A 24,045-nucleotide genomic window follows, 5' to 3' on the forward strand; every position below is an offset into this window, starting at 1 on the left:
GTATGTGCAGCTCTTCACCAGCAGATGGTGTAACAATGCTTTACCAGAAAGCCTCTGGCCTCATATATATATATAGCTTATAGCTTGACAGTTGCATATTTTTGAGAAAAATTTGTTCATTTATAGTTAATGTCCTATATATACATATTTGGAAATAGGTACCTTGGGTATTGTCCTGGTTCAAGGTTAAAAAATTATACTGTGCGATTCGTACAAACTATAATATGAATCCATGAAAATGTTTGCTTCATAAAATGTTGCATTTAGATTTTCCAACATGTAATACTGATTGCAAAGATAAACATGTAAGCATGGACCAAACTGTGACAACTACTCTTGTTTTGATTGTTTTTTTTAATTTAAAGCTGAGTCTTTGATCAAACCAACGATTATTGTCAAATCAGATTCAATTTCAGGAATTTCTACTGTTTGGTTGGGCCTTCACTGTAAAGAAAAAAGAAAGGAGAAAAGATTTTAGGCACATATTTTGACATAATAGATCCAGGCCTAAACCCTAACTCTTTGTATAATTCAGTTTCTTCAATATTGAATCAATCTGTGTGGAAATACTTTTGACCAACTTGACCTGGCTGGAAGACACTGCTGAGTCATAAACTTTGTCATGCTCTGCAGTGTGCCCATGTTGTCTGTGTGATGACTAAGTCCATTCACTAATATGTTGGATATTGTAGGTCAAATTTAAAGCTATTAATTGTTGTTGCAAACGGTTAATAATATGTGAGATTGTAATTGAGCTATAGGCCAAATCAAAGTGCTGTACACAGCAAATACAATACATATACAGAATTTATGTATGTTTTTTGTTTTGTATGTGTTTATTGAAATAACAGATATACGAAAAAGACTATAATCCAAGCGACTGTAAAAACATTTTAACGTCAATAACATCATTACTATGGCATTTAAAAATATCAGAAGACAATAGTCAGCAGTTAAAAACATAAACACATTGTAAGCAAACAGTTACAGATTGAACTGGATATTTTACCGTGTAAACATGGACTTTAGTACTCTATTATGGTTTCGAATACCTCAATCTTTGACATTTCCCTCATGTAATTTCTTGATATTGGCCAACACTAATATATAGGAATCAAACATACACCAGACGTCCACTCACATATTGTGTGTGTGTGTTGGTTAAAGCTTATGTCGCGAGGGAGTGATTTGATCTCTATTTTACATACCATCTGCAGACAGGAATAAGAACGGTCAAAACAGAGAAATGACTGAGAAATATAATGTATTCATATATTATATACATTTCGATGTACAAAAGCAGGAGAACAACACAGAAGCACTTTTACAAAGCACGCTTACTAAATACAAATGCATCCTAAATGCGTCAGTGTACACATTTTTTGTTTTTCTGGTCGAAGTCTCTCTAGTCAAAAACTATATTCAACACTTTTATAAAATTTAAAAAAAGAATAAAAAAGAATCCCTCCAGCAGCTCGTCTTCATGTTTTTCAGTCTCAGTGCTCACAAGTGTGTCAGTCTGGAATGATCCGGTCTAAGGAGCACTTTGAATAATAAGGGTTCAGGGACTGAGACCAGCTGGAGAAGGAGAGGAAAGGTCAAGAAGACCCAAGGTAGTCAGCAGCATTAGATAATGCCGAGCTGTTGTTTTTTTTCAGCCTCTTCAGTTGCTCAATGCTGATGTTGTTGCCGCCGCCGCCGTACACCACAATGACCACCGGGCCGAGGCGCTGTGCCAGCTTGCCCTCGTCCTGCAGCCTTTTGATAATGCCACTGTACACAGCTGCCAGAGCAGCACCACAGGCGGGCTCCACCAGGACCTTCTCGTGTCATCTACACGCGGAGGAAATACCCGGAGAGATCACTCTCATAGCTGATCATTTTATATTCGTTGTTCATCTGTTCAGGTGCAGGTTGTGCTCACCTACAAAGCAGCGTTCCACTACTTCTGAGAAAACTGCATGCTCCTCCACCAGTTTCATTGTCTGTGCAGAGACCCTTGTCAGGCCCAGGGTGGTCGCAACACTGAAGAGAAAAACACAAGGTCAGTTTTCAACACAAGAAGAGCAAATTCAGACATTAATGCAAACAAAATTGGGAAGTAATATGGTATTTTTTTTTTTAATTAGGCTCATGTATCATACCTTGTAATTGCAGGTAAAGTGACAAGCTCTCCAGCCTTCACGGCTGCATCGAGGCTGCGTGCTCCCATGGTGTCCATGGCTACAATGGGCAAGTCAGCCCAGTCGGCACGGCGCAGTCCCTCCGCCACTCCGTCCAGCAGGCCTCCGCCTCCCACCGACGGGCACCTTCGCTCCCGGCTTCTCCCTCAGGTCCTGCTCCAACTCCTCCACCAGAGACCTGTGGCCTTCCCTTTACGCACAAAACGCAGCCTGTCAGTTTCAACACTGATTTCACCAGTCTGACGCAGACAATCTGCGCACGCTGCAGCCTTATTTTGTGCGTTATAAAATGCTGATATATCTCAACTAGCCCAAGATTTCTGTCGTTTGTGGTTGTGTTTGACACTTTGACTGTGACGTCTAACGCGTAAAGGAATTTATCTGACGACCCCTGAAAGATAACACATCTGACATAACACCTCATTCAGCCCCTGCAACTGGACACATAGATGACCGTGCATGATAAGACAGGTGTCCATATTCAATGCTTTCATTCAAAGCCTGAAAAAGACAAGATAGAGCCTCATAGAGTCATAGAGTCTGTTTCGAGACTCTACTAACTATAAACATCCACATATGCCCGTTTCGTCATATCGGCTGTACTCGCTGTTAGAAAATAAAACCCCGATACAGGGACGTGATCGTTGTTACATTACATTACATTTCATTTAGCTGACGCTTTTATCCAAAGCGACTTACAATAAGTGCATTTCAACCATGAGGGTACAAAAACCCAGAACAACAGGAATCAAAGAAAATACAATTTCTTCAAGAAAGCCAGTAAGTACAGTAGGTGTCATTTTAAGCGCTACTTTAGGTTGCAAAAGCCGTTAACGGCTGACTGGCACGACGACAGACGTCGACACACCTTTTGGATACCCCGAAGTTCACAGCATTCAATTGGCCGGAGGTTTAGGGACGTGGCCCTTTTCCTGCATGCTCATTGGTCTGGGGGTCCTTGGAGCGAGGAGAGGAGGGACCTTGTGTCAGAAATAGAGGAGAGAGGAGACATATGTGCTGCGTGTGAGGGACAGTAATGTTGGAGCCGTTCCCAGAATTCCTAATATTTTAGATTTGATAATACATTTGAGAAATTGTGCTTATAAATACAGGGAAATTAAATCGATAAAGGGGTAGACTGATATTTTTGTTGTTGACTCAATTTCTTGAACAAATAAGTTAACAGTGTAACACAGATACTGTATATCTATCAGTTACTTCAAACTGATTTCTTTCACATTACTTCATTACTTTGCAGATGGTTTCTTTTGAATTTAGCTGAAGAGACAAAGTGAGTCAGTGAGGAGCACGACTGGAGATCCAGCTAGAACTGGCCTGGCCCGGCACTTGCTGCTTTGAAAAGGTGTCTGGTTTACAGGCAGCGGTGATGTAACCAGAGTCGGGGGGCCTCACATAAAAAGCATGATCTAAAAGAGACAAAACATGCTTCAAGCGTCATGATGACCGCTCATTGTTCCCTGCAGAAATGTAACAGGCATGTCCATTACACCGCCTGAACACTGGGCGGTCAGGTATGCAAATGACCTGTTTCGCAACAGAAAACATCCACTTATAAAACATGTTTTTTCAGACACTCTGGGAGTTCATTTCAACAATATTTTAAAGAACAATAAAAGTAAAGAAACACAGAAATATACTGTTTCAAAGTAACAGAAATAAGCAGTATTTGTACATGAAGACATCTCTTTATTGTGACACAGAAATCTCAAATGCCATCTGATTCTTTACATCTGTATAATCCATTTTAGATATGTTAAGTTTCTGATGTGCAGAGGTAAGACAGTAAAAGTTAAGTTAATGCAACCATAAATAATTGTAATAAATATCAAGTAAATGTACAGCACACATTTTATCGCAACACCTCTTTGTATGGATATGTCCTTTTTATAACCGTTATCCACTCCTCCTGCGGAGGAGGAAGTAGAAGAGAGAGCGTCCCTGTTAGCAGCGGTATATCATCCCGAAAAGAACTGAACCAAAACCCAAAAACTTGCAAGCGATTCAACAATCCAATGAGTCAAACATCAATTCTGTTGTGTTTTGCTGTTCTATCCAAGTAAAATGGCGAATTTTACTCACACAAGAAAACATGTTTCACCATGAGTAGAAGAAATTGAATCCATCTGAGTACAAGACAAAGGTGATAAGATTATTGGTAGTTCCAAAATTCTTAAAAAATAACAACACAACAAACTGGATATCTAACAGACATCACCGAGTTTGCTCATTTTTAGAATCTTTTCTTGGAAGAGTAGTGCAAACCAAAAAACAAAAATGATAAGGTGAAGTGAATTAGCAATTCATAAAAACTGCCATCAAACATAAGTTCAGTCTATTTAAAAAAAAAAAAAAAAAAATCTATTTAATTTTTTACAGAGCTAAACATTTGGTTATGGATAAAACGGGAAAAAAAAAAAAAAAAAAAAAAAAAAAAAAAAATCAGCAAAATCCTGTTTGTCTTTCATTAAAGTAAACTATAAGAAGGCAGAACTCCAGACCACCCGCCACCACTCCCCCAGTGTATGTGTGTAGATTGTGTATGTTGGGGAGCGGGGGGGGGAGGGGGGCGGATTTGTTGCACATTCAGTAGCAGTAGCACACAGACAAAGTGGGAGAGCAGTTCATGAGATCTCCTTCCCATTTTCACAAAGCAACGCAGGTTTCGCAAACCTGAAGAGTATCAGAACCAGCAGGCCTCTGTCATCATCCAGTCCACCTGACCTCCCATGCTGCCACAGCTACTCAGATCTCAAAAAAAATAATAAAAATAAATAAAAAAAATCAAAGAGCAATTTCAAAAACTAATAGATTAATGAGTTTTTACATGACTTAAATACCCTCTCTCTTCAGAGACTTGAATAAAATGTATTCAGTTTATATAGGCATAAGTTAGTTTGTCCATTAGCAGTTCATTTTTTTTTTTTTTCTTAAAACAGGCAGTAACTATATAACATCCTGTACAGCACTTGTTCACAAATTCTGCCTGCTCAGAGCTGACATGGTCAAAAATAGGCAGCGTCACATGTTTCATTTTCCTGGTAGCAATCGTACCTCCAGCTCAAATGTCGAATGAATGAATGAAAATCATTTGGGGTTTTTCTTTTCGAACACAACCAGCATCGCCCTCCAGAGAGAGGCTCCTACAGCAAAGGCATGGTTCAGACACATCAGCCCCACAGAGGGCAGGCAGAGGGAGGCAGCGATAGGTTAAGCATTAAGAGAGTCAAAGTTTGTTTATTTTCCAATTCCAGCAACTTAAGAGTGCTGAGATCACGATTTCAATGCTAAAAACGTTCAGCAATCATGAATTGAACTTACAACTATAAAGTGCTGATCTGAAGTTCTCCCCATTCAGGTGTTAAATTCACAGAACTTGACAGGACCTTATGACCCTCTGATAAAGGGAAAGGAAGGGTAAACGGTCTCACAGTTGTTTCACTCTCATGCCAAACCTCAAACTCAGTGCAACCAGAACAGAGACTTGTCGACAACGTCAGTGCTGATTCAGATTATCTTCCCTGAATTCCCTAAAACAAATAAAAACATGCATCAAACATAATGATGAAATGTGGTATTTGTGTAAACTGCAATAAAAAGGCAAAACAAAACATGAATTGCCACCCAAAATAAAATACAATTTAATTAGGTTGGTGCAGCAGTGCATAAAGGACTGTTGTCTGTCTCAGAGGAAGGTCCAGGAGGTGTGGGGGCGGAGGGGTTGAAAGTAAAGGGTAAGTCGTCAGGTTCGCATGTTTGGGAACGTTGGGTTGTCAAGTTTTCTTCAGCCGCTGAGAGGGTCCTCGCGGTAATGGATGGCGTAGCGCAGTTTCTCCAGCATCACGTCCAGAGAGGTGTACTGGGGCAGTTTCACCATGAACATACAGGTCTCCACTCGAATGTAGCGCGAGTCTGGCTGACCTGGAGAGGAAACAGGAAATCAGGCGGTACTTCTTTTCTATAATGACAAACTGTTAACTATGTTTACCACTCGAGTTGTTCATGAAACTGCAGATGCTGATGAGTTGATGTGTAACAAGTGCTCGTGATAATACGTTTGTCCAGGTGATAAAACGCGATCTTATCGTTAGTAAATCATAGTAGACTTTGTTTTAGCCTGTAATTGTATCATGTGACTCAGCAGATCCCACTTCCTTGAAAGAATTTAAGTTCACGCATCAGAAATCTGTGTCTTCTTACATGAAACCATTCCGTGTCTCACTATTATAGAAACATATTTATTTACCAACACAATCGTACCATGGCAAACAACATGGTCAAAGTCTGTCTGAGGTTGCGAGACAAGATGAGCTGTTTTGATAATCACTATCAGTAGTTTCTGCACCAACGGCACAAACACGAGTGCCACACAGAGAGAGCAGGCCTTTGTGTCCAATCGGAGCCCCGATGAAACGTGGTAAGGTATTACCTGCAGCTCCATCAGGAGGGGCGATCTTCATGGGGTACGGGGGAACGTGGGCGGTGTCCGGCCCCCCGTCCTTGCAGGGGCAAGTGAACGGGATGCGCTCCTGGTTGCACGCAAACTTGATGAACTTGCAGAGTTCCTCCTGTGTGAACATCTCCAGGGCGGTCCAGAAGAACTCGATGTGCTGGTCGGTCTCCATCAGACCCACTTGATACATGGTGTGAGCCTACAGAGAGAGAGATTTTTTTTTTAAGCCCAAGTTGAACTTTTGTTCAACTTTCTTGTTTACCAAAGTGGAACTGTTTTACAAGAGCCTGTAGGCATTGTGTATTACTCCACCACTGTTCTGTCAGATCATTTAGAATGGCTAAAAAAAATTTGCATAGCAACCAAAGGACTTCAGAAAAATGTGGGTCCCGAAGGCAGGATCAGTTGAGAACCACTGGTTTCTAACATATCTCTCTAATCCATACATCTACCATGTATCTACAGTAAAAACTACCCACATGGAGGTGCCTTGATTACAACTGACACTGAAATATGTGTTAGTGGTTCACTCGGAGCAGGTTTATGTGGGAGCTATGAGGTGTCAGGGTTGTTTTGTAATGTAATAAAACAGATCTCAGAAGACTCTTACACACATATGCCGTTCTAGAACTTTGTATACAGCTTTACCTTGAGGAACTCCAGGTTGATGTAAGGCAAGCCGCAGGTGCGCAGCTCGATCTCTAGGGGGCTGAGCATCGTGAGCAGCTGCAGGGGAATGATGGAGCTGAGGCCTGCACGCACTGCTGTCATACACTCCACGTTCTGCAGCTCTCTCAGACGAAGGCTGCGCACCGCCCGTGCATACACATCCTTGTTCTCCCAGCTGAGCGCACGCACGCACGCACGCACACACACACACACACACACACAAGAAGTACATAGTGCATGCAAAATGAAAACACGTAATGTGCTGTGGCGTTTAGGTAAATATAGAAAACGTAGGCTGTGTTAAGATGTTTGCTCATGTCTACAGGAATGAAAACAAGACCAATGAGCTGTACCTGACAGTGAGGCTGCGCCCTCCCTGGCAGAGCTCTACATCTTCACCGGTCATAGTGATGTAGGTAAAAGTGCAGCAGGGCCGGCTTGGCGAGTCTGGGCTTTCTCCTGAATGGTGCTGGGAGGAGATTTCGGCGCAGAGGGCCTCCAGCTCTGTCTCATCAGTCACCTGCAAGTGTCGGAGAACAGAGGTCATTTTAAGGCCACGAGAAGCATGTTAGCGGCGTGGAAAGACATTAAGGATACACTACTCGTCTCTTACATTTTCAAATTTCTTGACATAGTTGTAGGTGAGCACATCAGCTTCTTGCAGGTCCTGCTCTGGATCGAGAGACTCGCCGACGAGTCCCTTCCAAAAGGAGCCCAGCAAGTCCAAAGGAAGTGGCACATCTGCTCGGATGGCTATGCCGAGCAGCTGACCAAAGAAGTGCAACAACTGTTCCTCTGCATAGCTGATAGGGCAAGGAGTCAGGATGTACTTCCCCTGAGAACAAAAAAAACCCAGCCATGACTCATTCTTAGACGGACCGTATTCTTGGCATTGTCATACAACACCACACTCGGTAGCCTTATGGCACTTACAAATTTGCTTTTCGATAAATATGAATGTTTTTAAATTCAAAACATTTTATAGTTACTTTTCAGGCAGTATTGGGTTATCTCGACTAAAATATGTATGCCTTAATGGAAAAACAACCGAAGCAAAACTAGAACATAGTAAAGACATATTAGGTACTTAAAATGTTTTACCTTATTACGGTTGGCTGCTGCACTGGGGCAGGGGAGCAGCAGGGAAAGCGCAGAACTCTGTAACTCCTTACACACCTGCCACAGGAAGTGTCTGAAGGAGCCACCTGGAGAGACACAATCATCACAGCTCCAGTTAGGTTTAAAACAACAACATCGTCAAATCAAGTACAAGACTGCGAGGCAGTACAAGCAAAGATCTGAAGGAGAAAATCTAACTTGTGCCGTGAACTTCCTCTCCAGTGAAGCGGATGTTGAAGGCATAGGTTGGGTCTCCTCCACTGGCCAGTTTCACACACAGCTGGGATGACGGCACACAAGACAGCTGGCGAGCCGCCTGGCAGAAATAGGTGTTCTCTGAAGATCTGATCTCACCTGAGGGACAAATGCCAGAGACACACAAAAAAAAGTGTTTGCCAAGACGTATGCCAGACAAACATGTGGACAAGTGAAAAAGATGCCTACCTCCCACAATCTCTAGAGGGTCCAGTGTAATCTCCGGAGCAGCATGGTCAGCTGTTCGCTGCACTGTGGCATTCAGTACTCTGTTCATTACAGTGACCTTGGTGTCGTAGAAGATGAGACCTGTAACCAGTGGAGATAACAGGAGCGGTGAGTGTTTTCAACAAAACAAGTTTCCCAAATAGGTCAATACACTCATATAGTCACATCGACAGAGTCGGCCTGTCCCTGATGCATGTGTGCGAGATGCTGCTCACCTTTGGCCTCACATAGCAGCGCTGCAATGCTGTTCTGATAGGTGTGTGTCTGTCTCATTTCCACCAGTGGCAGGAAGAAACTCTCCAGGGTGTTGTTGAGCGACTGCAGCAACGCAAAGCGCAAGCGCAAGCTCTCCACTGGCACGTCTGAAAACATCCACACGATATAAAAAGTTACATATAACGGATAAATCAAAAGAAATGTCTGACATTTATTACGAACGACAATATGTATAATGGGATTCACACAATCACATTGCTGGAAGAGTCCGCTTTGTTAATCTGAATCTTGCGAGTCAGTCAGTGTAAAGATGTGTAGGCGGTTTACTCACTGAGCAGACAGGCCACACGAGGGTCGGCGGCATCACTGGGGTCCAGGTAGACTTCGTGGGGGTGCAGTCTGGCGGGTGTTATAGCCAGGTGACGGCACAGTCTGTTGATGTACTGCACCAACGCCACGTCCATTTCCAAGCTCCACTTTCTGCAGGCCTTCTGGGCGTGACGAGTGTCTATGCAGGTGCACCTAGAATACAGACACAGGCGCTGTTAGACGAGGAGCTCTGACTATCACCGACACGTTTATACAATCTAGTACTGTATGTTAATAGGGCACTATAGATATAAAGAAACTGTATCAAATATTATAGGTGACAGTTGAAATAGAAAGATTGTGATGTCAGTTATCTATTTTTATTCGAAAACTGTTAAGCTCTCAAACACACATTTGTAATTAGATTGGCAATTTGATTTGTTTTTGGGCAAAAAGTATATTATGCAACTGTATTCAAAATAATACACAAGAAGGTAAAATTTTATTTATTGTCAGCAGATACTCAGCAATAAAGGACTGAGAAAGAAAACTCAATGTACATTTTTTTTTAACAACTGCATCAGGATAATTTGTCATCAAGTCTGGTGAATAAAAAAAACCTCAGAAACGTCAGTCAGTTTGTTGGGTAGGAAGTCGTATGTTTTATCTGAACCAGTATAATTCATTTTTTATGAAGAAGAGAAAATTGCAATTTAAGGCAGATGTCATTGTGCATTGAAATTTGATGACAAGTGTGGAAATCAAGAAGACTGATGACAGTAATTTATATTTTGATTGTGTTATTTAATCACTTGAAGATGACACGTTTTGTCAACACATAACAAACTGACAAAACATGCTGACAACATGTTGAATTCCTGGAAAGCCTGTGTGTGTGTGTGTGTGTGTGTGTGTGTGTGTGTGTGTGTGTGTGTGTGTGTGTGCCACAGTATTTGAGTTACATCAGTCTGAGCGCTGGTTATTGGAGTGTGACTTTTCCAAGTCCTACCTTTCAAAGTGAAGGTCATAACCACAAGCCAAAATTGCCCTCCAGACGCTGCGGATGTCCTGCTTGGCACGGTCAACAGCAAATTTATGAAAGCCTTCCAGTGTCAGGTACTTCTCCTCTGGGACTAAAGAACACAAAGTGGTTGTTATGTGTGGCAGATCATCTCTCCTTGGGTGAAAACAGGACTCGCACTTAGTCTCGTAGAGTAGCAGAGAATCACGGCATCAAATGACTCACTTTGTCTGGCAAACAATAAAAACACAGCAAGATACATTTAATTTACAAATACATAAAACAATGACTCAAGCAGAAAATCTATACTTTTCTGTCACTGGCGGAAAGCAAGGATATTTACTCAAGCGCTGTACTTGGGTACAGCTCTGGGAGTAATTTTCTAATTAAGATTAATTATTAATAATACATTTTCTAATTAAAATTAAGGTTTTATAAGAGATTACATAACAAATCATGTAATAAACTCATTAAAATACAATGAATTGTCAAAGATGAAATCTGGGGTTTCCAAACACTTTTACATGGCGTCTAGCTGTTGGGCCCATTATCATATATGCCGATGGGGGGGGTTGAATTTAAATAATAACACAAACATTTACAACAAAATCAAAGTTAAGAGAATAGTCCAAAAATCTTACAGAAATTTGTTTATCAGAACTTGTTTTTCTCCTTCTTTCTCCTCCCGTTATTCCGGTTCCCTCAGATTTATCTGATGACAATGCACTGCATAGTAAAAGCTTTTACTTTGAAACTACATATTTATGATTTGAATGTAGGACTTTTACTTGTAATGGAGCATGTTGAATATTTTGGTAATGGTACCTCTACCTGAGTAATGGATCTTCTACCCTGTATTGTTTCATGACAAGTTTAGGCAGGGTAGAAGAGACATATATGCATACATCTGTTGGTAAAAATTATTGAGGAGAATCTAACTGATTTAACCTTTGTTGGAAACTTTAGCAGAACTCTATGTTCACTTCTGCTTCCGATGATGTGTATATTCAAAGCGGGTGTGAATATTGCCAACCTTCAGTTTTCTTTGCGGGGGATTTTTCCACATCTTTCTCATCAGGTCTGGATTTCTCAGGAGACTTTGGTTTCAGGACTGTCTTCTTCTCACTCAGTGCAGTCCTGGCAGAGGCAAGAGACCAGCGAGTTTAATTTAATCATATTGTCAGTGTGTTACTGTACCTAAACATGTGGTTGCTCTTCAAAGTGCTGCGTGGGAGATGACTCACCTGACACTGTTGAGCACAGACTTTTCCTTGGTGGGAGGCTTGGTGATGGGCCTCTTGGTGCTCACCACCTTGCCTTGATGCTGCTCCTTTCCTGCCTTGCTGTACTTGTTCTTATTGGGCTTGGGAGTGCCATACTTTCTTAGAATCTGGATAGAAACAAATTTTCAATGTTAATGTACATACAGTATAAAATGTTAGCAATTTATGTGTGCTGGTTGACCCCAAAGGGAAGCAAGGGGAGTTTTAACTTGAAAAGTGACTGCAAAATAGGAGGTGAAACTGGGTAATACTCAATGTCAACATTTTTGAGCTTTCACTGCTTATGTATACGAAAAAATATGAATGGGCAGAAGCAAATCTATGAGATACGGGGCACCAACTAAAGTTTAGGGTCAACATTTTTATTTAAAAGTATTAAAGAATACATTAAGTTTACTGTACACCACTTGTTACACACCTGTGTAAGTTGGTCTTCAAGTACTTTCTTGGGAGGTCGAACATGGGTGAAGAACATATGCAGTAGGTTGCCGGGAGTCTGTGCGTTGATCTGCTCCTTGCTGAGGTAAATGTCAGACACTTTAACAGGCTTGGTTGGCGTGAGGCTGAGCATCTGTTCAGAGTGCACACAGCTCTTGAAAATATCTGTGAGGACATCTCGTGCTCCAGGTATAAGCTTGTCACCTTGAAAGATAGAGATTATTTAAGACTTGAATGTAGCGGAGCTAATGACACTGTGTAAAAGCAGAAAATATCTGATCAAACGCCAACCTTTGACAGACTTGTCCAGGAAGTAGTCTTCAAGGGCAGAGCTTCCCTGTGTGTCAAACAGGCTTTGGTTAACACTGGAAGCTGTGAGGATCTCCTCATTGGTCAATTCCATTAGTTCCTCTTCACCTTCCAGACTGGACAAGCCAATCAGGTCACTGCTGTTGAACAGACTGGCACGGATTTTTTCCACTTTGGCCCGAGAACGAACCTGCATTTACAGAAAGAACCACAGTTTGCTCAGACTTTTGTTTCACTTAACCAAAATAAAATGAAACTGACTAAATAGTAATAGTGCTCTGAATCAACCCACCTCAATGACAGCATAGCCTTTGATGGGTCTGGCCATGACTGCATTGCTCTCTAAGGAGGTGACTGTGTGCATAGAGCCCCCATCTGACACCGAAGGTGTTTCTGCACTGTCGAGAGGCTCCCCCAGGCTGCCCAGACTCCCCAAGCTTCCTGTGCTACACAGGGAGGTATCTAAACTCTCCTGACTAGAAACCGTATGGGGGTCCTGGGGTCCCTGCTGGGGGTATGTAACCACTGAAGCAGCAGCAGCAGGGGTGAGAGGTGGAACAGCTGAAAGCTCCTGATCGACAGAAAGTTCACTGGCAGTGCGGGATACTCCTTGAGAGGAGCTGCAGATGGAGGTCTGGCTGGTGGAGGCTGAAGCGCTCACACTCATAGCCGGAGTCACACTGCTGGAGCTGTCGGGACTGTCAGGACCTCCGTTGTTGGTGAAGGGCCGTTCAGGTTCACGGCCCACTTTGCCATCCTGAGGGCTTGAAACCCCAGCTCCAGCTTTGGGCTTCTTGGGGTCCTCTTCCTGCAGAGGAATGAAGACTTCATCTTTAAAGAGCCCGCCATGTGCGTTGCATGCCCGGCGAATGGCATTTCGAACCACAGCCTCCTCCAGGTGCGTGGGGATACCTGAGAGCACCAGCAGGCGGCTGTGGGCAGTGGGACCCACCAGGGCCTGGCAGGCATCTGTCACTGCATCGCTGGTTACACTTAGACCCTGCGGGTCTTTATTCGCGAGATGTCGTAAGATCATCAGAAGAGTGAGGCAGCGGTGGAACCACAGCATGTCCTCAGGTTTACTACCAGCCATGTTCAGCAGGGCACTGTCACTCTCTGATAACCTCGCACCTCCACTTCCCCGTTTCCCAGAGACCGCTGCTGCTACTGCAGCCGCTGCTCTCTCGCGCTTTATCTTCACTTTCTTACGTTTGGATAGCAAACTGGGGCTCTGTGGCGTCTGGCCTGGGGACGACGACGAGGATGAAGACGAGTCACTGAGGTTAGGGGCGCTGGTGGAGGACAGGGCTCCCACCGAAGAGCCGCCAACATTGAGGGGAAGCGTCACCTCTGCCACAGCCAGACACACCTCCATCAGGGCGTGGAAGTAGGTGGAGAACCGGCTCTGCTCCGCCCCCAAAGCCAACGCCATGCCTCCGGATGAGGACCCCCCCGCTCCGGCCCCTCCAGCAGTCCATCCCTGAGTTTCCCGGTCGTAGAGCTTTCGGAGTTCTGTCTGCAGGGCCATGAGCACGGCGAGGCAGGGGTTGAGCAGCAGAGCAATGGAGCTGGACAGGCCAGCAGGGCTCTTGCGTTGCTCCAAGTGGTGGATCTTCCGCAAAAGTTCAGCAAACAAGTGAAAGATGAGTTCTTTGATGGAGGGAGCCAGATCAGTCGTCCAAAGCAAACCACCTAAGAACAATGACATTGAACATCTTACTCGGGGATCTTGGGAAATTTTATAATTTATCTTGCAATCTGTTTGTTCTACAGTGAGTCCTACCCAGTAGTTCTACCACTTGCAGCAGGACAGATGAGGGCACCGTGTCCAACTCATCCTCTGATTGCTCATTGTTGTCTCCCAGCTTCCATGTCAACAGCTGTTCAGCAAACGCCATGGCCAGAGGAAACTCCAGTGGCAACGAGTGCAGCACCAGTACAGCACCAGGAGGGGGCGACACCCCTACAATCAACACAACAGGATACGAAATTCAATTTTATGGAGTAACATGTTTTTTTGAATACAAATCTGAAGCAGTTTGTGAAAATTTTCTTTTGGGAGTCAGATACTCGCCCAGTTTGATGTGCACTTTGTCAGTGGGGATGATGACAGAGGGGTATTGGTTGGTGGTGGGAGGGGGAGTAAGGCCTGTGTTGGTAGGTGAGGCATCCAGAGGATAACACACAGCCTCCATCAGATTTAGCTGGCCATTTCTACGCACTTTGTGTCCCAGGCCATACACCATGACTCGAGCCCAAGGGGCCTTGTACAGGCTTGAGCTAATGAAGAGGAAAAGACAGGAGAGAAATGTTCAAACTTAAAACCAAAAATAAAAAATGAAACAGATGGTCAGGAATCTGAGTTCATCGTGAATTTCTTTGTTCAACAAAGCAACACAACTCACTCTTTGCGGCAGCCCAGCTGGCTTTCTTTGCAGGAAATGATCACAAACGCTGCACCTGGAAAGCTGACGTCCATGCTGACCTTTGACTCTGTCACAGGGAACTCTTCTGATGTAAACTGCTCCGGTGCGTTCTGTCAATGTGATCACAATTATGATAGACGTTTAGCAGCTTCTGTGTATGTATCCAGAGACAAAGTTATTGAATTAAGCACTGATGGGTCGGGCTGACCTGTAGGAAGCAGCAGATCTGCTTCGTGAGCTCCAGTAAGCTTTCCTCTCCTTGATGCAAGGCACGAGTGATGGCCACTGTCAACCACTCCCGGATGGGCTGAGCATTGCCCTGGTAGAATAGGTCTGTGGGAGAACAGCTTTGGCCCTCAAGGTTGTGAAGCACAGACTGAGCCAACAGAATAGAACCAGAACTAATAGTGCCATCTGCAGGTAGAACAAAATCAGCACAGTTAGCACAAAACAGAATATTCCCATCACATTGAGGGATCCAGTTATTAACGAGATTTATTTACACTCACCGGGGAGGGGAGGAGCCAGCAGCTGATTAGACAGAAGCTGCAGGTGTTCCAGGGTGATGTCCCGGATAGCGGGTATGTGGAAGAGACGAGTGAAAGTGTGGGGACTCTTGGGGGCAAAGATGTTGAGCAAGGCCATACGGCAGTACAGGCGAGCCAGCGCGCTCTCACAGCGAAGAAGTTCCCTGAAGCAAAGCAGTACAATTGATTTTTAAGCTGACATGCAGGATGCAAATGTTTCATGTTCACCCCGTTTGGATCCATTTGTTACCTGTGAATCTGAATGTTGCTGCTGTCTAATGAGACCAAACCATTAGCTGCAGTGCGTCGAGACCCAGCAGGTGGGCGCTCCAGCATCTCAATAGGGTACCAGTACCTCACCAGAACACCCTCACTACGCAGGTACGTCTCCACCTGTACCAGTTCATTCACCTTTACACACAAACAAATAAGTTGGTTTACTCACAAATTTGTTGTTAAGGGACAAAAGAACTGAATCATCAAGTATTCTACGTACAGAGTCTACATCCAGCACCACCCCATGCAAACCAAAAGTCTTCAACATTCCCCGGATAGCAAACTTTGGCAGTGCTGTCCCCCCTGTAGTGCTGTTGGTGTTGTTGCTGTCAGGACAGCGGATAACCACAGTTAGCCCTGTTGGAAAAACAAGTTATGAAACAATGTCAGTTTACATTACATAAATATGATATTCACGCAACTTACAATAAATACATTCAAACCATGTACGAGCAAGTGACAAACTAATAAAGTAATTTTGTTTGGTACCTTTGCGGACTTTGTCAATAGTGAACTTGTTGGCCTCATCCTTGATATCCTCAATAGTAGGGAGGTAGAGATCACGAGGAATGCCACCATTCTCCTCATACAGGAACTCCACTGTTTGTCTCGCAATGTCGACCATGCCTGTTACCAGTGAAACACACCACACAGATAAACAGTGTCACAGCTGTATAGCAGTGCCAGTACAAAATATACATGGACTTTTCAATGGGTATCGTTTAATCAGTCATTCATTTCTGACATATCACTTACACCTTGTACCCATTAAACAGGCTGTTAAGAGTTTGCCGATTAATTTCATGTCAGATTTTATTGTAGTACTATAATTGTTCCACTTGTTCTAATTTGTTAAAAGTTAATCACTTCCTTGTTGCATGAGTGCACCTAAATTATTACCAATAAACTTCAAAGCATTTAAACAGTGGAAGTGTAATTCTGAAAGAAAAGCTAAAATGCAGTTGAGGGGAAAAGCCACTTCTTTTCTCTTTAATTTAATTTAAAAAATAGTTTACTTATCATGACCCATGTCACAGTTTTTGACACCTTTATATATATATATATATATTTTTTTTACTGTTATTTTATTGCTTTGTATTGCTTTGCTGTATGCTGCTGTAGCGAAAGAATTTCCCCTTGGGGATTAATAAAGTAACTACCTAACCTAACCTAACCTAACCTAACCTAACCTTTACACCTTTAAGATGTGCCAGCACCTCGCTTTCATTCTGATTGTGTTCATTCACAAAAATGTTTTCACAACCTCTTTATAAAATCTTGATGATCATGGATCTACTGAGCTGTCTTATTCAAATGTTGCTGGCAATATAGGTTAAATGTTTTGCCTTATGTTATACTAGACTTGTAGGTTATGTTTTAATGATACTCTTTCATCCTTACCCAGCTGCAGAGCTCCTTTGATTTGGTCCAGGCCAGATTTCCTCTCAGCCTCGTTGCGGAACCGCCTACGAATTGTCGGGAACACTTTTGTCTCCCAGGCCTTCACCAGAAGGGCATAGTGATCCTCCTGGAGTCAAACCCAAATCAGAGTATATAATGAAATGCACAAGCATAAAACTTTTCTGACACAGTTTGGAGCAGTGGAGATTTTATTCACCCTTGGGACATCGTCATCATCCTCGTCATCACTCTCATCATCTGCAATAGGTGGAGGATGTGGGTCAGGCCCAGAGGTGACCAGGTTTTCGTAGCTCAGCTCCACCTTGTAATGGCACGACAGGTCACTGTTGTATTCTGTACCAATGGGAAAAGACAAACAGAAAATTAAGTTTGAAAAATGGTTACAAACTTGCAGGAAAAAAAATAAAGGAAAATAAGGAAAAGCATGTATATTATAGATTAAATCTTAGATCAACGTGAGAGACATACGTTGCTGAGCAACTGCAACAGCGGCGATCCGACATGGAGGTCCATGAGAGCCAGAGTCTGAAGTAACACTTGCACCTGCGTCATTATCGCTGTCTGAGGCCATAGCAAAGGGGAGTGCTTCAAAATTTGCACTTATCTCCTCCGCCAGGTCTACACACAAGTCAGCTGCATTTCTGTGTGCTTGGCCTTCTGCGTACGCAAAAGGACGGTTTCCGAAGTTGGCACGGATCTTTGAGTTCTGGAGAGAAGTGGAGAAAAAAATTAGGACAAAAAGAAAACTGTGATTGAAGCAGCAAAAAGATAAAATACATATTACATATATGCAAATGATTAACCAAATTAGCCAAGGGTTTTGAGAGCAGTCAAAATTTCAAGCTTTAATGCCATTTCAGACAGCAGAGACTCACCTTCTTTTGAATGTGTACCAAGGGCCACATTCCACCAGCTACGTCCTCAAGAATGGGGCTGAGCCGCTGGCCACAGTAGGTGAAGTAGACGCGGCCTTTAGGGGCCTGACCAGGGGGTGGAGGAGTTCCCTCAGAACGCTCCCAGCCAATTCCAGCCACGTCACCTGTGTTTATGCAAGTGGATTGTCATCATCTCAGTAATGACTCAATGTGAACGGGTAATAACATTTTAAAACTTGAGTTAAGGATATAAAGATTGCTTGGAAATAGCTTTTTTAAAGAGCAGCCAGATAAGATACAATGCTTTTAAGGAGTTCATTTTAAATCCATAACATACACTGATGTATGGATTTCTAAGCTGACCAAATCAAACAAAAGAGACAGTAGATTGTATATGGAAAAAGAAACATATTTTGTTTCCTATCTCACCAGGAAGTAGAGCCACATCCAGCCTGACACTCTTCCACTGCAGCAAACTGGAGCCATTATAATGAACTGCCCTACCATTACTGACACACACAGATAGACAGGAGACAAACGCACAGAGACGGAATGTCATATGAGAGAATAGCCGTCAGCAATCGAGTTAGAGACAGAGCAGAGGGGAAAAGGATAGAGTCTCTCAGATGTAATATGCAGGTGTACATACTTGTGAAACAGACATGTGCCAACAGGGTTTGTCCATGCACCATCTCTCTTCTCAGCCTCTGTGGCAAAACCAAAGGACACAATAGGGCCACTGTCCTCCTCAGAGTCTCCATAGGAGACAATTTCAATCTCCCAGTAAAAGGACGGCGCCTGCGGGTACAAAGAGAAGCAAACTGAAGACTGTGGACACACCACAAGTGCACAAGTTTATCTCAGTATTAGTTGTTCAAACGAAATTAGGCGGCAAACATGAATGGCATGAGGGCATTCCAGTGGTTTTGTGCGCACCTGAATTGGTACAGGAGATGTGGCATAGATGAAAGTTCCTCTGGGCAGCCCTCCTCCAGCACTCGGATCAGCCAAGAAGGTAACAGATGTCAGACGGGACGAGAACATGCAGGCACGGACTGGAGGAAACACTCTGGATGGACACCAAGTGATCTCCTTGGGCTGGCAAGACAAGCAGATTGAAGGGATAAGGAGATCATTCACACAACAATTTTGACCGCTATAAAAGGCATTTCAGTACATTATGAGTTAAGGCTTGCAGAAATAAAATAATTCAATATGATAATTATCTTCAGCAGTCAATTATAACATGTTCAACAGATTTTTAACACAAGACCAAAGCCGTTTCTCTTAATGAGGGAAAAGCTTAAATATCAGTCAAACAAAAGGTAATTTTTCAACCTTTTTCAATGATAAGTGTGTATTTTTTTTGCAGCATGCAGTCCTAATGTATGTTACACAATGTTTTGTTTTTTAAAGATACTACAAATTTGGTAACTCCCACCTGGCGTCTGTCTGTCTGCAGTGGTGGAGGTGGTGGCCGAGCACAGTCCCGGTACAGCATTCTTACTCTTTCACATTGAGCCTCAACCATGCCAAGACGCTCTCCTGCACAAGATGACAGATCCGTCACACACACAGTCGCCAATGGCGCAAAAGGTTAAAAGGTTTTGGCTGCACAATTGATTTGGCATGCTCACCAGGACTGCATTCCTGGGCAACAAGGTTGAGAACCTCAACAGCAGCTGGACACTGCTGAATGAACTCTTCACAGAAGGAGCTATCCTCGAGGAGCTGTGCCATCACCAGGCATGCCCTAAAAACAAAGACGATTTTGTCGTTTTCATTTCTTCAACATTATTACATTCAATGATCAGAGTTACTCTCAAGGAGGTTCAAGTGACAGAATTTTAGAGCCCATTAGCATCCATCACTTCAAGATGCACAAACAACTGGTAGACGGGTTTATTTACAGTCATATTTACTTACCTAGTTCTGATTTCAGCCAGCAAGCGTACTGCAGCCATTACTGGGCTGGAACCATCTCCTGTAGCTGGTAGAGAGGTGTGAATGGAGAGACTGCCCTCTTGTGGCAGAAGCATGGACTGCACTGCTTGAACCACCTTTTCTGTGATTGAGAGCTTATAGAGGGGCAGCGCCTGTTTGGGGTGAGCCAAGAAGAGGAAGAAGAAAAAGGGACTTAGGTTTGAGATTTAGGTTACTATTTTCCATAGTAATAATAATAATGAGTGTACTGTGTCTAATGCTGGAAGTCTTACCTCAGATCTGGGAGTGCAGAGGCGGGATATCGGTACTGTCAGGATGTCTGAGGCTTTGCAAGCTCTCCTGTACTCGCAAGAAGGAAACTTGACTGTAGCGATACCCTCCTGCTCATTAATGGACATAACTATGCCAACACTTCCCAGCACTCCTTTACCAACCACCTGCAGAGCAGAAGAGTCACAGAGAACATGCCAGCAGTTAAAAGTTTCAGTTCTTTCAATGGTAAAAAAAAACAATGCCACGGTGTGTATAGTACTTTCTCTCCTTTAACGAACCTGGACCTCAGAACCAATCTTAATAGTTTCTTTGAAGCCTCCAAGAGCACAGAGTGCAGCAACAGCCTGTCTGCCAATAGCCTGAAGTTTAGCCAGTTTTCTGCCACTACTGCTGCCGTTCTCCAGGATACTCTCAGCATACTTCCCCAGCTGAGGGATAAACATCAGTGCCCGGGAGAGGACCTATCACAAAGGAAAGAAGCATTAGGCTTATGACAAACAGCATCACAATGTCAATCTAAATAGGATTTAATCATTTCTAATTATTTAGGATCCTGTAGTGAGTATCCAATAAGGTAGAGACATGATAATGCTTTACTTTTTCAGCAGTGCTTGTCCAGATCTGAGCAGTGTTGGACTCAGGAGCAGTGAGCAGACTGTGCAGCAGCGCGATAACCTCAGCAGCCATACTGTTGGCAACATGGCCGCTGATAAATGGCCGGACAGGGTCTGACCTATTACAGGCAGATTTTAAGAAGAGACATTACAGCCACAATCAAAATGTATATCTGCCACACTCATAAGGTGTTGCATACATGATTTCAATCACATAATCAAACAAACAGCACCTGGCCAACTCTGCATTCCTGTCCCTACAAACACCAGTCTGAGCAGTTTTCTTCTTGTCACCGGTGGTGATTCCTCCAGCGGTCTCTTGGGCCAAAGTCTCCACAGGTGGACCGACACTCACTATTAGACCAGACTGTGCCCACTTGTTGGCCTTCCTCAGGGCAGCAGATGCCTCCTCTGTGATCACCTCACAGCTTCCACTCTAGAGAGTTTATGAAATAGGACAGAGGTAAGAATGTCAGCCACAGTTTTCATTTGGAAATAAACACATACAAATTAAAAGTTATATTATAACACTTACCTTTGTCATGTCTCTGTCCATCTTTACCACCTTTTCCATGTTTGCTCCAGTGCCAAGTCGAAAGGGACGTCCCTCAGAGCTGCTGTATTTTGGAGAGAGTGGAAGAACAGTCAAGTCAGAGAAACCCAGAGTACGCTTGCTAATGTAAAATCAAAACAAAGATTTGAGGGGAAACCCCACCTGAGAAGTGGTTGTAGAACCTCATGAGATGATTGATCCTCTCTCTTGTGGATAAAAATTGACAGCTTGCCATCAACTGCCTCTCCCTCCTCCCCAACATCCTCAGACTTGAGCGCTCCTTTTGAACTGGCACGGGACAGGCTGGTGTCTGGCTCAGAGGAGCTGGGGGACAGAAGCGTCTGACAGCCTGGAAAACAGGAAATATTGTGGATATAAAGAAATAGCTAGAGAATGTGACTTAATGACAATCCAGTTTAACATGTTTTTGGCATTTAGGTATTTTTTTATGAGAGTACACATTTGATATTTAGCTATTCTAGATAGGAGAGACAAACCTGGTACTACATAGTCTGCCAGCTTAGCTAGCAGCAAGGCAGCAATACGTGAGGCTGGGTCACTGGCATCCTGCTGCTCAGCATCTAGTGTGTTAATAGAGTAGCTCCACGAGGGCAGAGCCACGTTGCCGCAGTCCTCCACACTCATGAGAGGCAGGGCAGCTCGGCATAGCTGCAGGATGATAAGTACGAGTTTTGGAGAAGGTCGCTGGTCAAGCAGCAGAGATAAAAGCTTAGAGACGCAGGCTGGCTGGCTCAGGATAGCTTTCCCAATGTGGCTCCTGGAAGACAAAACAAAGTGACTCATACAGTACATTGTGTGAAAACACACATATAAATACACGTACATGATATAAATGTGAAAATGTTTTTACCTGGAAAGATCATTGAGCAGACTGAGCACATCCTGTAAAGCATCGTTGCCAGCTGCCTGATTCCCACAGCACTCTGTTGCTCTGGCCAGGTGATTGGTCAGCAGGCTGGACACCTGCCGCGCCAGACCAGAATGCACTGCATCTGTCGAGCCACCTTTGAACAGAAAGAACAATGATTGCCAACCAATCAATACAGCAGCCACCAAATCAGTTCATCACATAGTGTGAAACATAATTAACATCTTAAAAAATGCACTAGTTACTGATCTACATCCAGTATATTCCTACTTCATTGCTGTTCACACATGAACAGAGTATCTACAAACATTTCATACCTTCCACCTTCTCCCACTCAATGCATCGGTTGGCCAGCACCTGGAAAGCAGCCCAGGCCATGGTTGCCACCTTCTGTTTTTTAGTCTGCTTCTCATTTGATATGCATTCCCTCTGACCACTTAAACTACACAGGCTATCCATGAGCTGAACTAGCCCACTCCGTACGAGGCACTGCTCTTCACTCCTATGATAACACAGGTAACAAATGAGGGTGAGCAATCGAGGTTCTAGCAGTGCAGTAATATCAAACAGAGAGATAATTCACAATTGATTTGCTTGCCTTGTGTAGGGAATTGTGCAAAGCAAGCCGATACTGTTGGCACAAGCAATGGGGTAGCGAGCACATAGTGACACTACGGATGTCATGGTCTCCCCAAAGGCCTCCTGCACCTGCTCCACCATTCCACCACAGGTCAGCTCCTCTATCCTGCACAGATGGCACACAAACACAGATGTGTAGAGGAAACAGACACATATTGTACCTTTTACAATTTTTGTTGGGATGATGATTGCAGTTCATAGCCTTTTTGAGTAATTCAGTAGAATGTTCACACATTCAGATTAGGCTCGGCATCTTAATCATAATCCTGCCTCTCCTCTTACCTCGGGCCACCTTGCAGTACCATAGTGACAGGCCCCACGAGGTGGGTGACCCCACCCACTCTAACAGCAGCAGTGAGCAACTCCCTCATATGAACAAGAGCCTGCTTCCGTGTGCTGCCTCGTCTCCAACGCGTTTGTGCAGCACACAGGAAGCTGCTGCTTGACACCTATAGATATGACAGATACAAAATATCTCAATGCCAAACCAAAATTCACCTTTTGATTCTCAGCTTTGGCAACAAACAACTCAATAAAAAAAAATTTAAATTAAAAAAAGCAATGAGCAATGATTGAGAAACGTACAGCCTGATCAGGTGTAGTCCCAATGAAGGCGAAGAGCTGTCCCAGCAGCACACTATAGGTTGGCTTGTCTCGGCTGTCCTCTATGGCCAGAGACTGCAGCAGGGTAAATGAGCTGCTGCGATGACTAGTGGGGTGGTGTCGCCTCCTGAAGATAAACAAGACAGTAAGTATAAAAAAAAATAATAATAGTAATAATCAGCCTCCATTGATTCATATGATTTTTTTAAATATTCAATTTATCAAACAAACTAATACCTTTGTGGCGCATGTGTAAACTCCAAGTCTTGGTTGGCAATCATCTCTAAGTCAGAGGGTGCAGACATGCTGCGCAGGAAGACTGGCTGCTTCACCATGGGGATCACTGTCTTGGCATCAGATACTGACTTCGAGGCTGAGACAGAAACGAGACGAAATGTGTGAATATTAAACCCTTAAGCTAATGAACACCTAATCATGCAGGACTTAATAACTGACTAATGAAAGAATGACCGAACAGAAATACCAGCTGGCATACAATGGAT

General features: G+C 43.6%; 1 protein-coding gene and 1 pseudogene across 2 annotated transcripts in view; both read right to left on the bottom strand.

Annotated features, from left to right (window-relative positions):
* Positions 1-1,592: 1,592 nt before the first annotated feature.
* On the bottom strand, positions 1,593-2,902 carry LOC138191645 (L-serine dehydratase/L-threonine deaminase-like; annotated as a pseudogene).
* Positions 2,903-4,610: 1,708 nt separating this feature from the next.
* The window catches only part of LOC138192043 (probable E3 ubiquitin-protein ligase HECTD4), a 36,261-nt gene continuing 16,826 nt past the window's right edge, over positions 4,611-24,045 (bottom strand). For both annotated transcript variants that reach the window (XM_069139212.1, XM_069139211.1), the window contains exons 30-76: positions 23,780-23,915; positions 23,525-23,669; positions 23,222-23,388; positions 22,899-23,045; positions 22,618-22,802; positions 22,283-22,436; positions 21,909-22,189; positions 21,574-21,760; positions 21,394-21,475; positions 21,092-21,294; positions 20,842-20,977; positions 20,523-20,705; positions 20,244-20,408; positions 19,954-20,123; positions 19,665-19,780; positions 19,469-19,572; positions 18,964-19,125; positions 18,677-18,825; positions 18,457-18,536; positions 18,028-18,191; positions 17,621-17,858; positions 17,349-17,485; positions 17,132-17,258; positions 16,220-16,357; positions 15,951-16,087; positions 15,705-15,865; positions 15,437-15,618; positions 15,136-15,341; positions 14,907-15,037; positions 14,576-14,781; positions 14,285-14,464; positions 12,794-14,193; positions 12,484-12,691; positions 12,173-12,396; positions 11,716-11,861; positions 11,505-11,608; positions 10,460-10,583; positions 9,473-9,663; positions 9,141-9,287; positions 8,887-9,006; positions 8,641-8,796; positions 8,425-8,528; positions 7,937-8,158; positions 7,677-7,843; positions 7,303-7,498; positions 6,631-6,853; positions 4,611-6,122 (exon numbers count right to left, since the gene is read on the bottom strand). In XM_069139212.1, the coding sequence (XP_068995313.1) occupies positions 5,986-6,122; positions 6,631-6,853; positions 7,303-7,498; positions 7,677-7,843; positions 7,937-8,158; positions 8,425-8,528; positions 8,641-8,796; positions 8,887-9,006; positions 9,141-9,287; positions 9,473-9,663; positions 10,460-10,583; positions 11,505-11,608; positions 11,716-11,861; positions 12,173-12,396; positions 12,484-12,691; positions 12,794-14,193; positions 14,285-14,464; positions 14,576-14,781; positions 14,907-15,037; positions 15,136-15,341; positions 15,437-15,618; positions 15,705-15,865; positions 15,951-16,087; positions 16,220-16,357; positions 17,132-17,258; positions 17,349-17,485; positions 17,621-17,858; positions 18,028-18,191; positions 18,457-18,536; positions 18,677-18,825; positions 18,964-19,125; positions 19,469-19,572; positions 19,665-19,780; positions 19,954-20,123; positions 20,244-20,408; positions 20,523-20,705; positions 20,842-20,977; positions 21,092-21,294; positions 21,394-21,475; positions 21,574-21,760; positions 21,909-22,189; positions 22,283-22,436; positions 22,618-22,802; positions 22,899-23,045; positions 23,222-23,388; positions 23,525-23,669; positions 23,780-23,915 (8,828 nt within the window). In that variant the 3' untranslated portion in view covers positions 4,611-5,985. The remainder of the gene's footprint in view (positions 6,123-6,630; positions 6,854-7,302; positions 7,499-7,676; positions 7,844-7,936; positions 8,159-8,424; positions 8,529-8,640; positions 8,797-8,886; positions 9,007-9,140; positions 9,288-9,472; positions 9,664-10,459; positions 10,584-11,504; positions 11,609-11,715; positions 11,862-12,172; positions 12,397-12,483; positions 12,692-12,793; positions 14,194-14,284; positions 14,465-14,575; positions 14,782-14,906; positions 15,038-15,135; positions 15,342-15,436; positions 15,619-15,704; positions 15,866-15,950; positions 16,088-16,219; positions 16,358-17,131; positions 17,259-17,348; positions 17,486-17,620; positions 17,859-18,027; positions 18,192-18,456; positions 18,537-18,676; positions 18,826-18,963; positions 19,126-19,468; positions 19,573-19,664; positions 19,781-19,953; positions 20,124-20,243; positions 20,409-20,522; positions 20,706-20,841; positions 20,978-21,091; positions 21,295-21,393; positions 21,476-21,573; positions 21,761-21,908; positions 22,190-22,282; positions 22,437-22,617; positions 22,803-22,898; positions 23,046-23,221; positions 23,389-23,524; positions 23,670-23,779; positions 23,916-24,045) is intronic.

The sequence above is a fragment of the Embiotoca jacksoni genome, unplaced genomic scaffold (genome assembly GCF_022577435.1).
Source record: "Embiotoca jacksoni isolate LCO1_2020_lvr unplaced genomic scaffold, fEmbJac1.0.p SCAF_8, whole genome shotgun sequence".
Taxonomy (NCBI): domain Eukaryota; kingdom Metazoa; phylum Chordata; class Actinopteri; family Embiotocidae; genus Embiotoca; species Embiotoca jacksoni.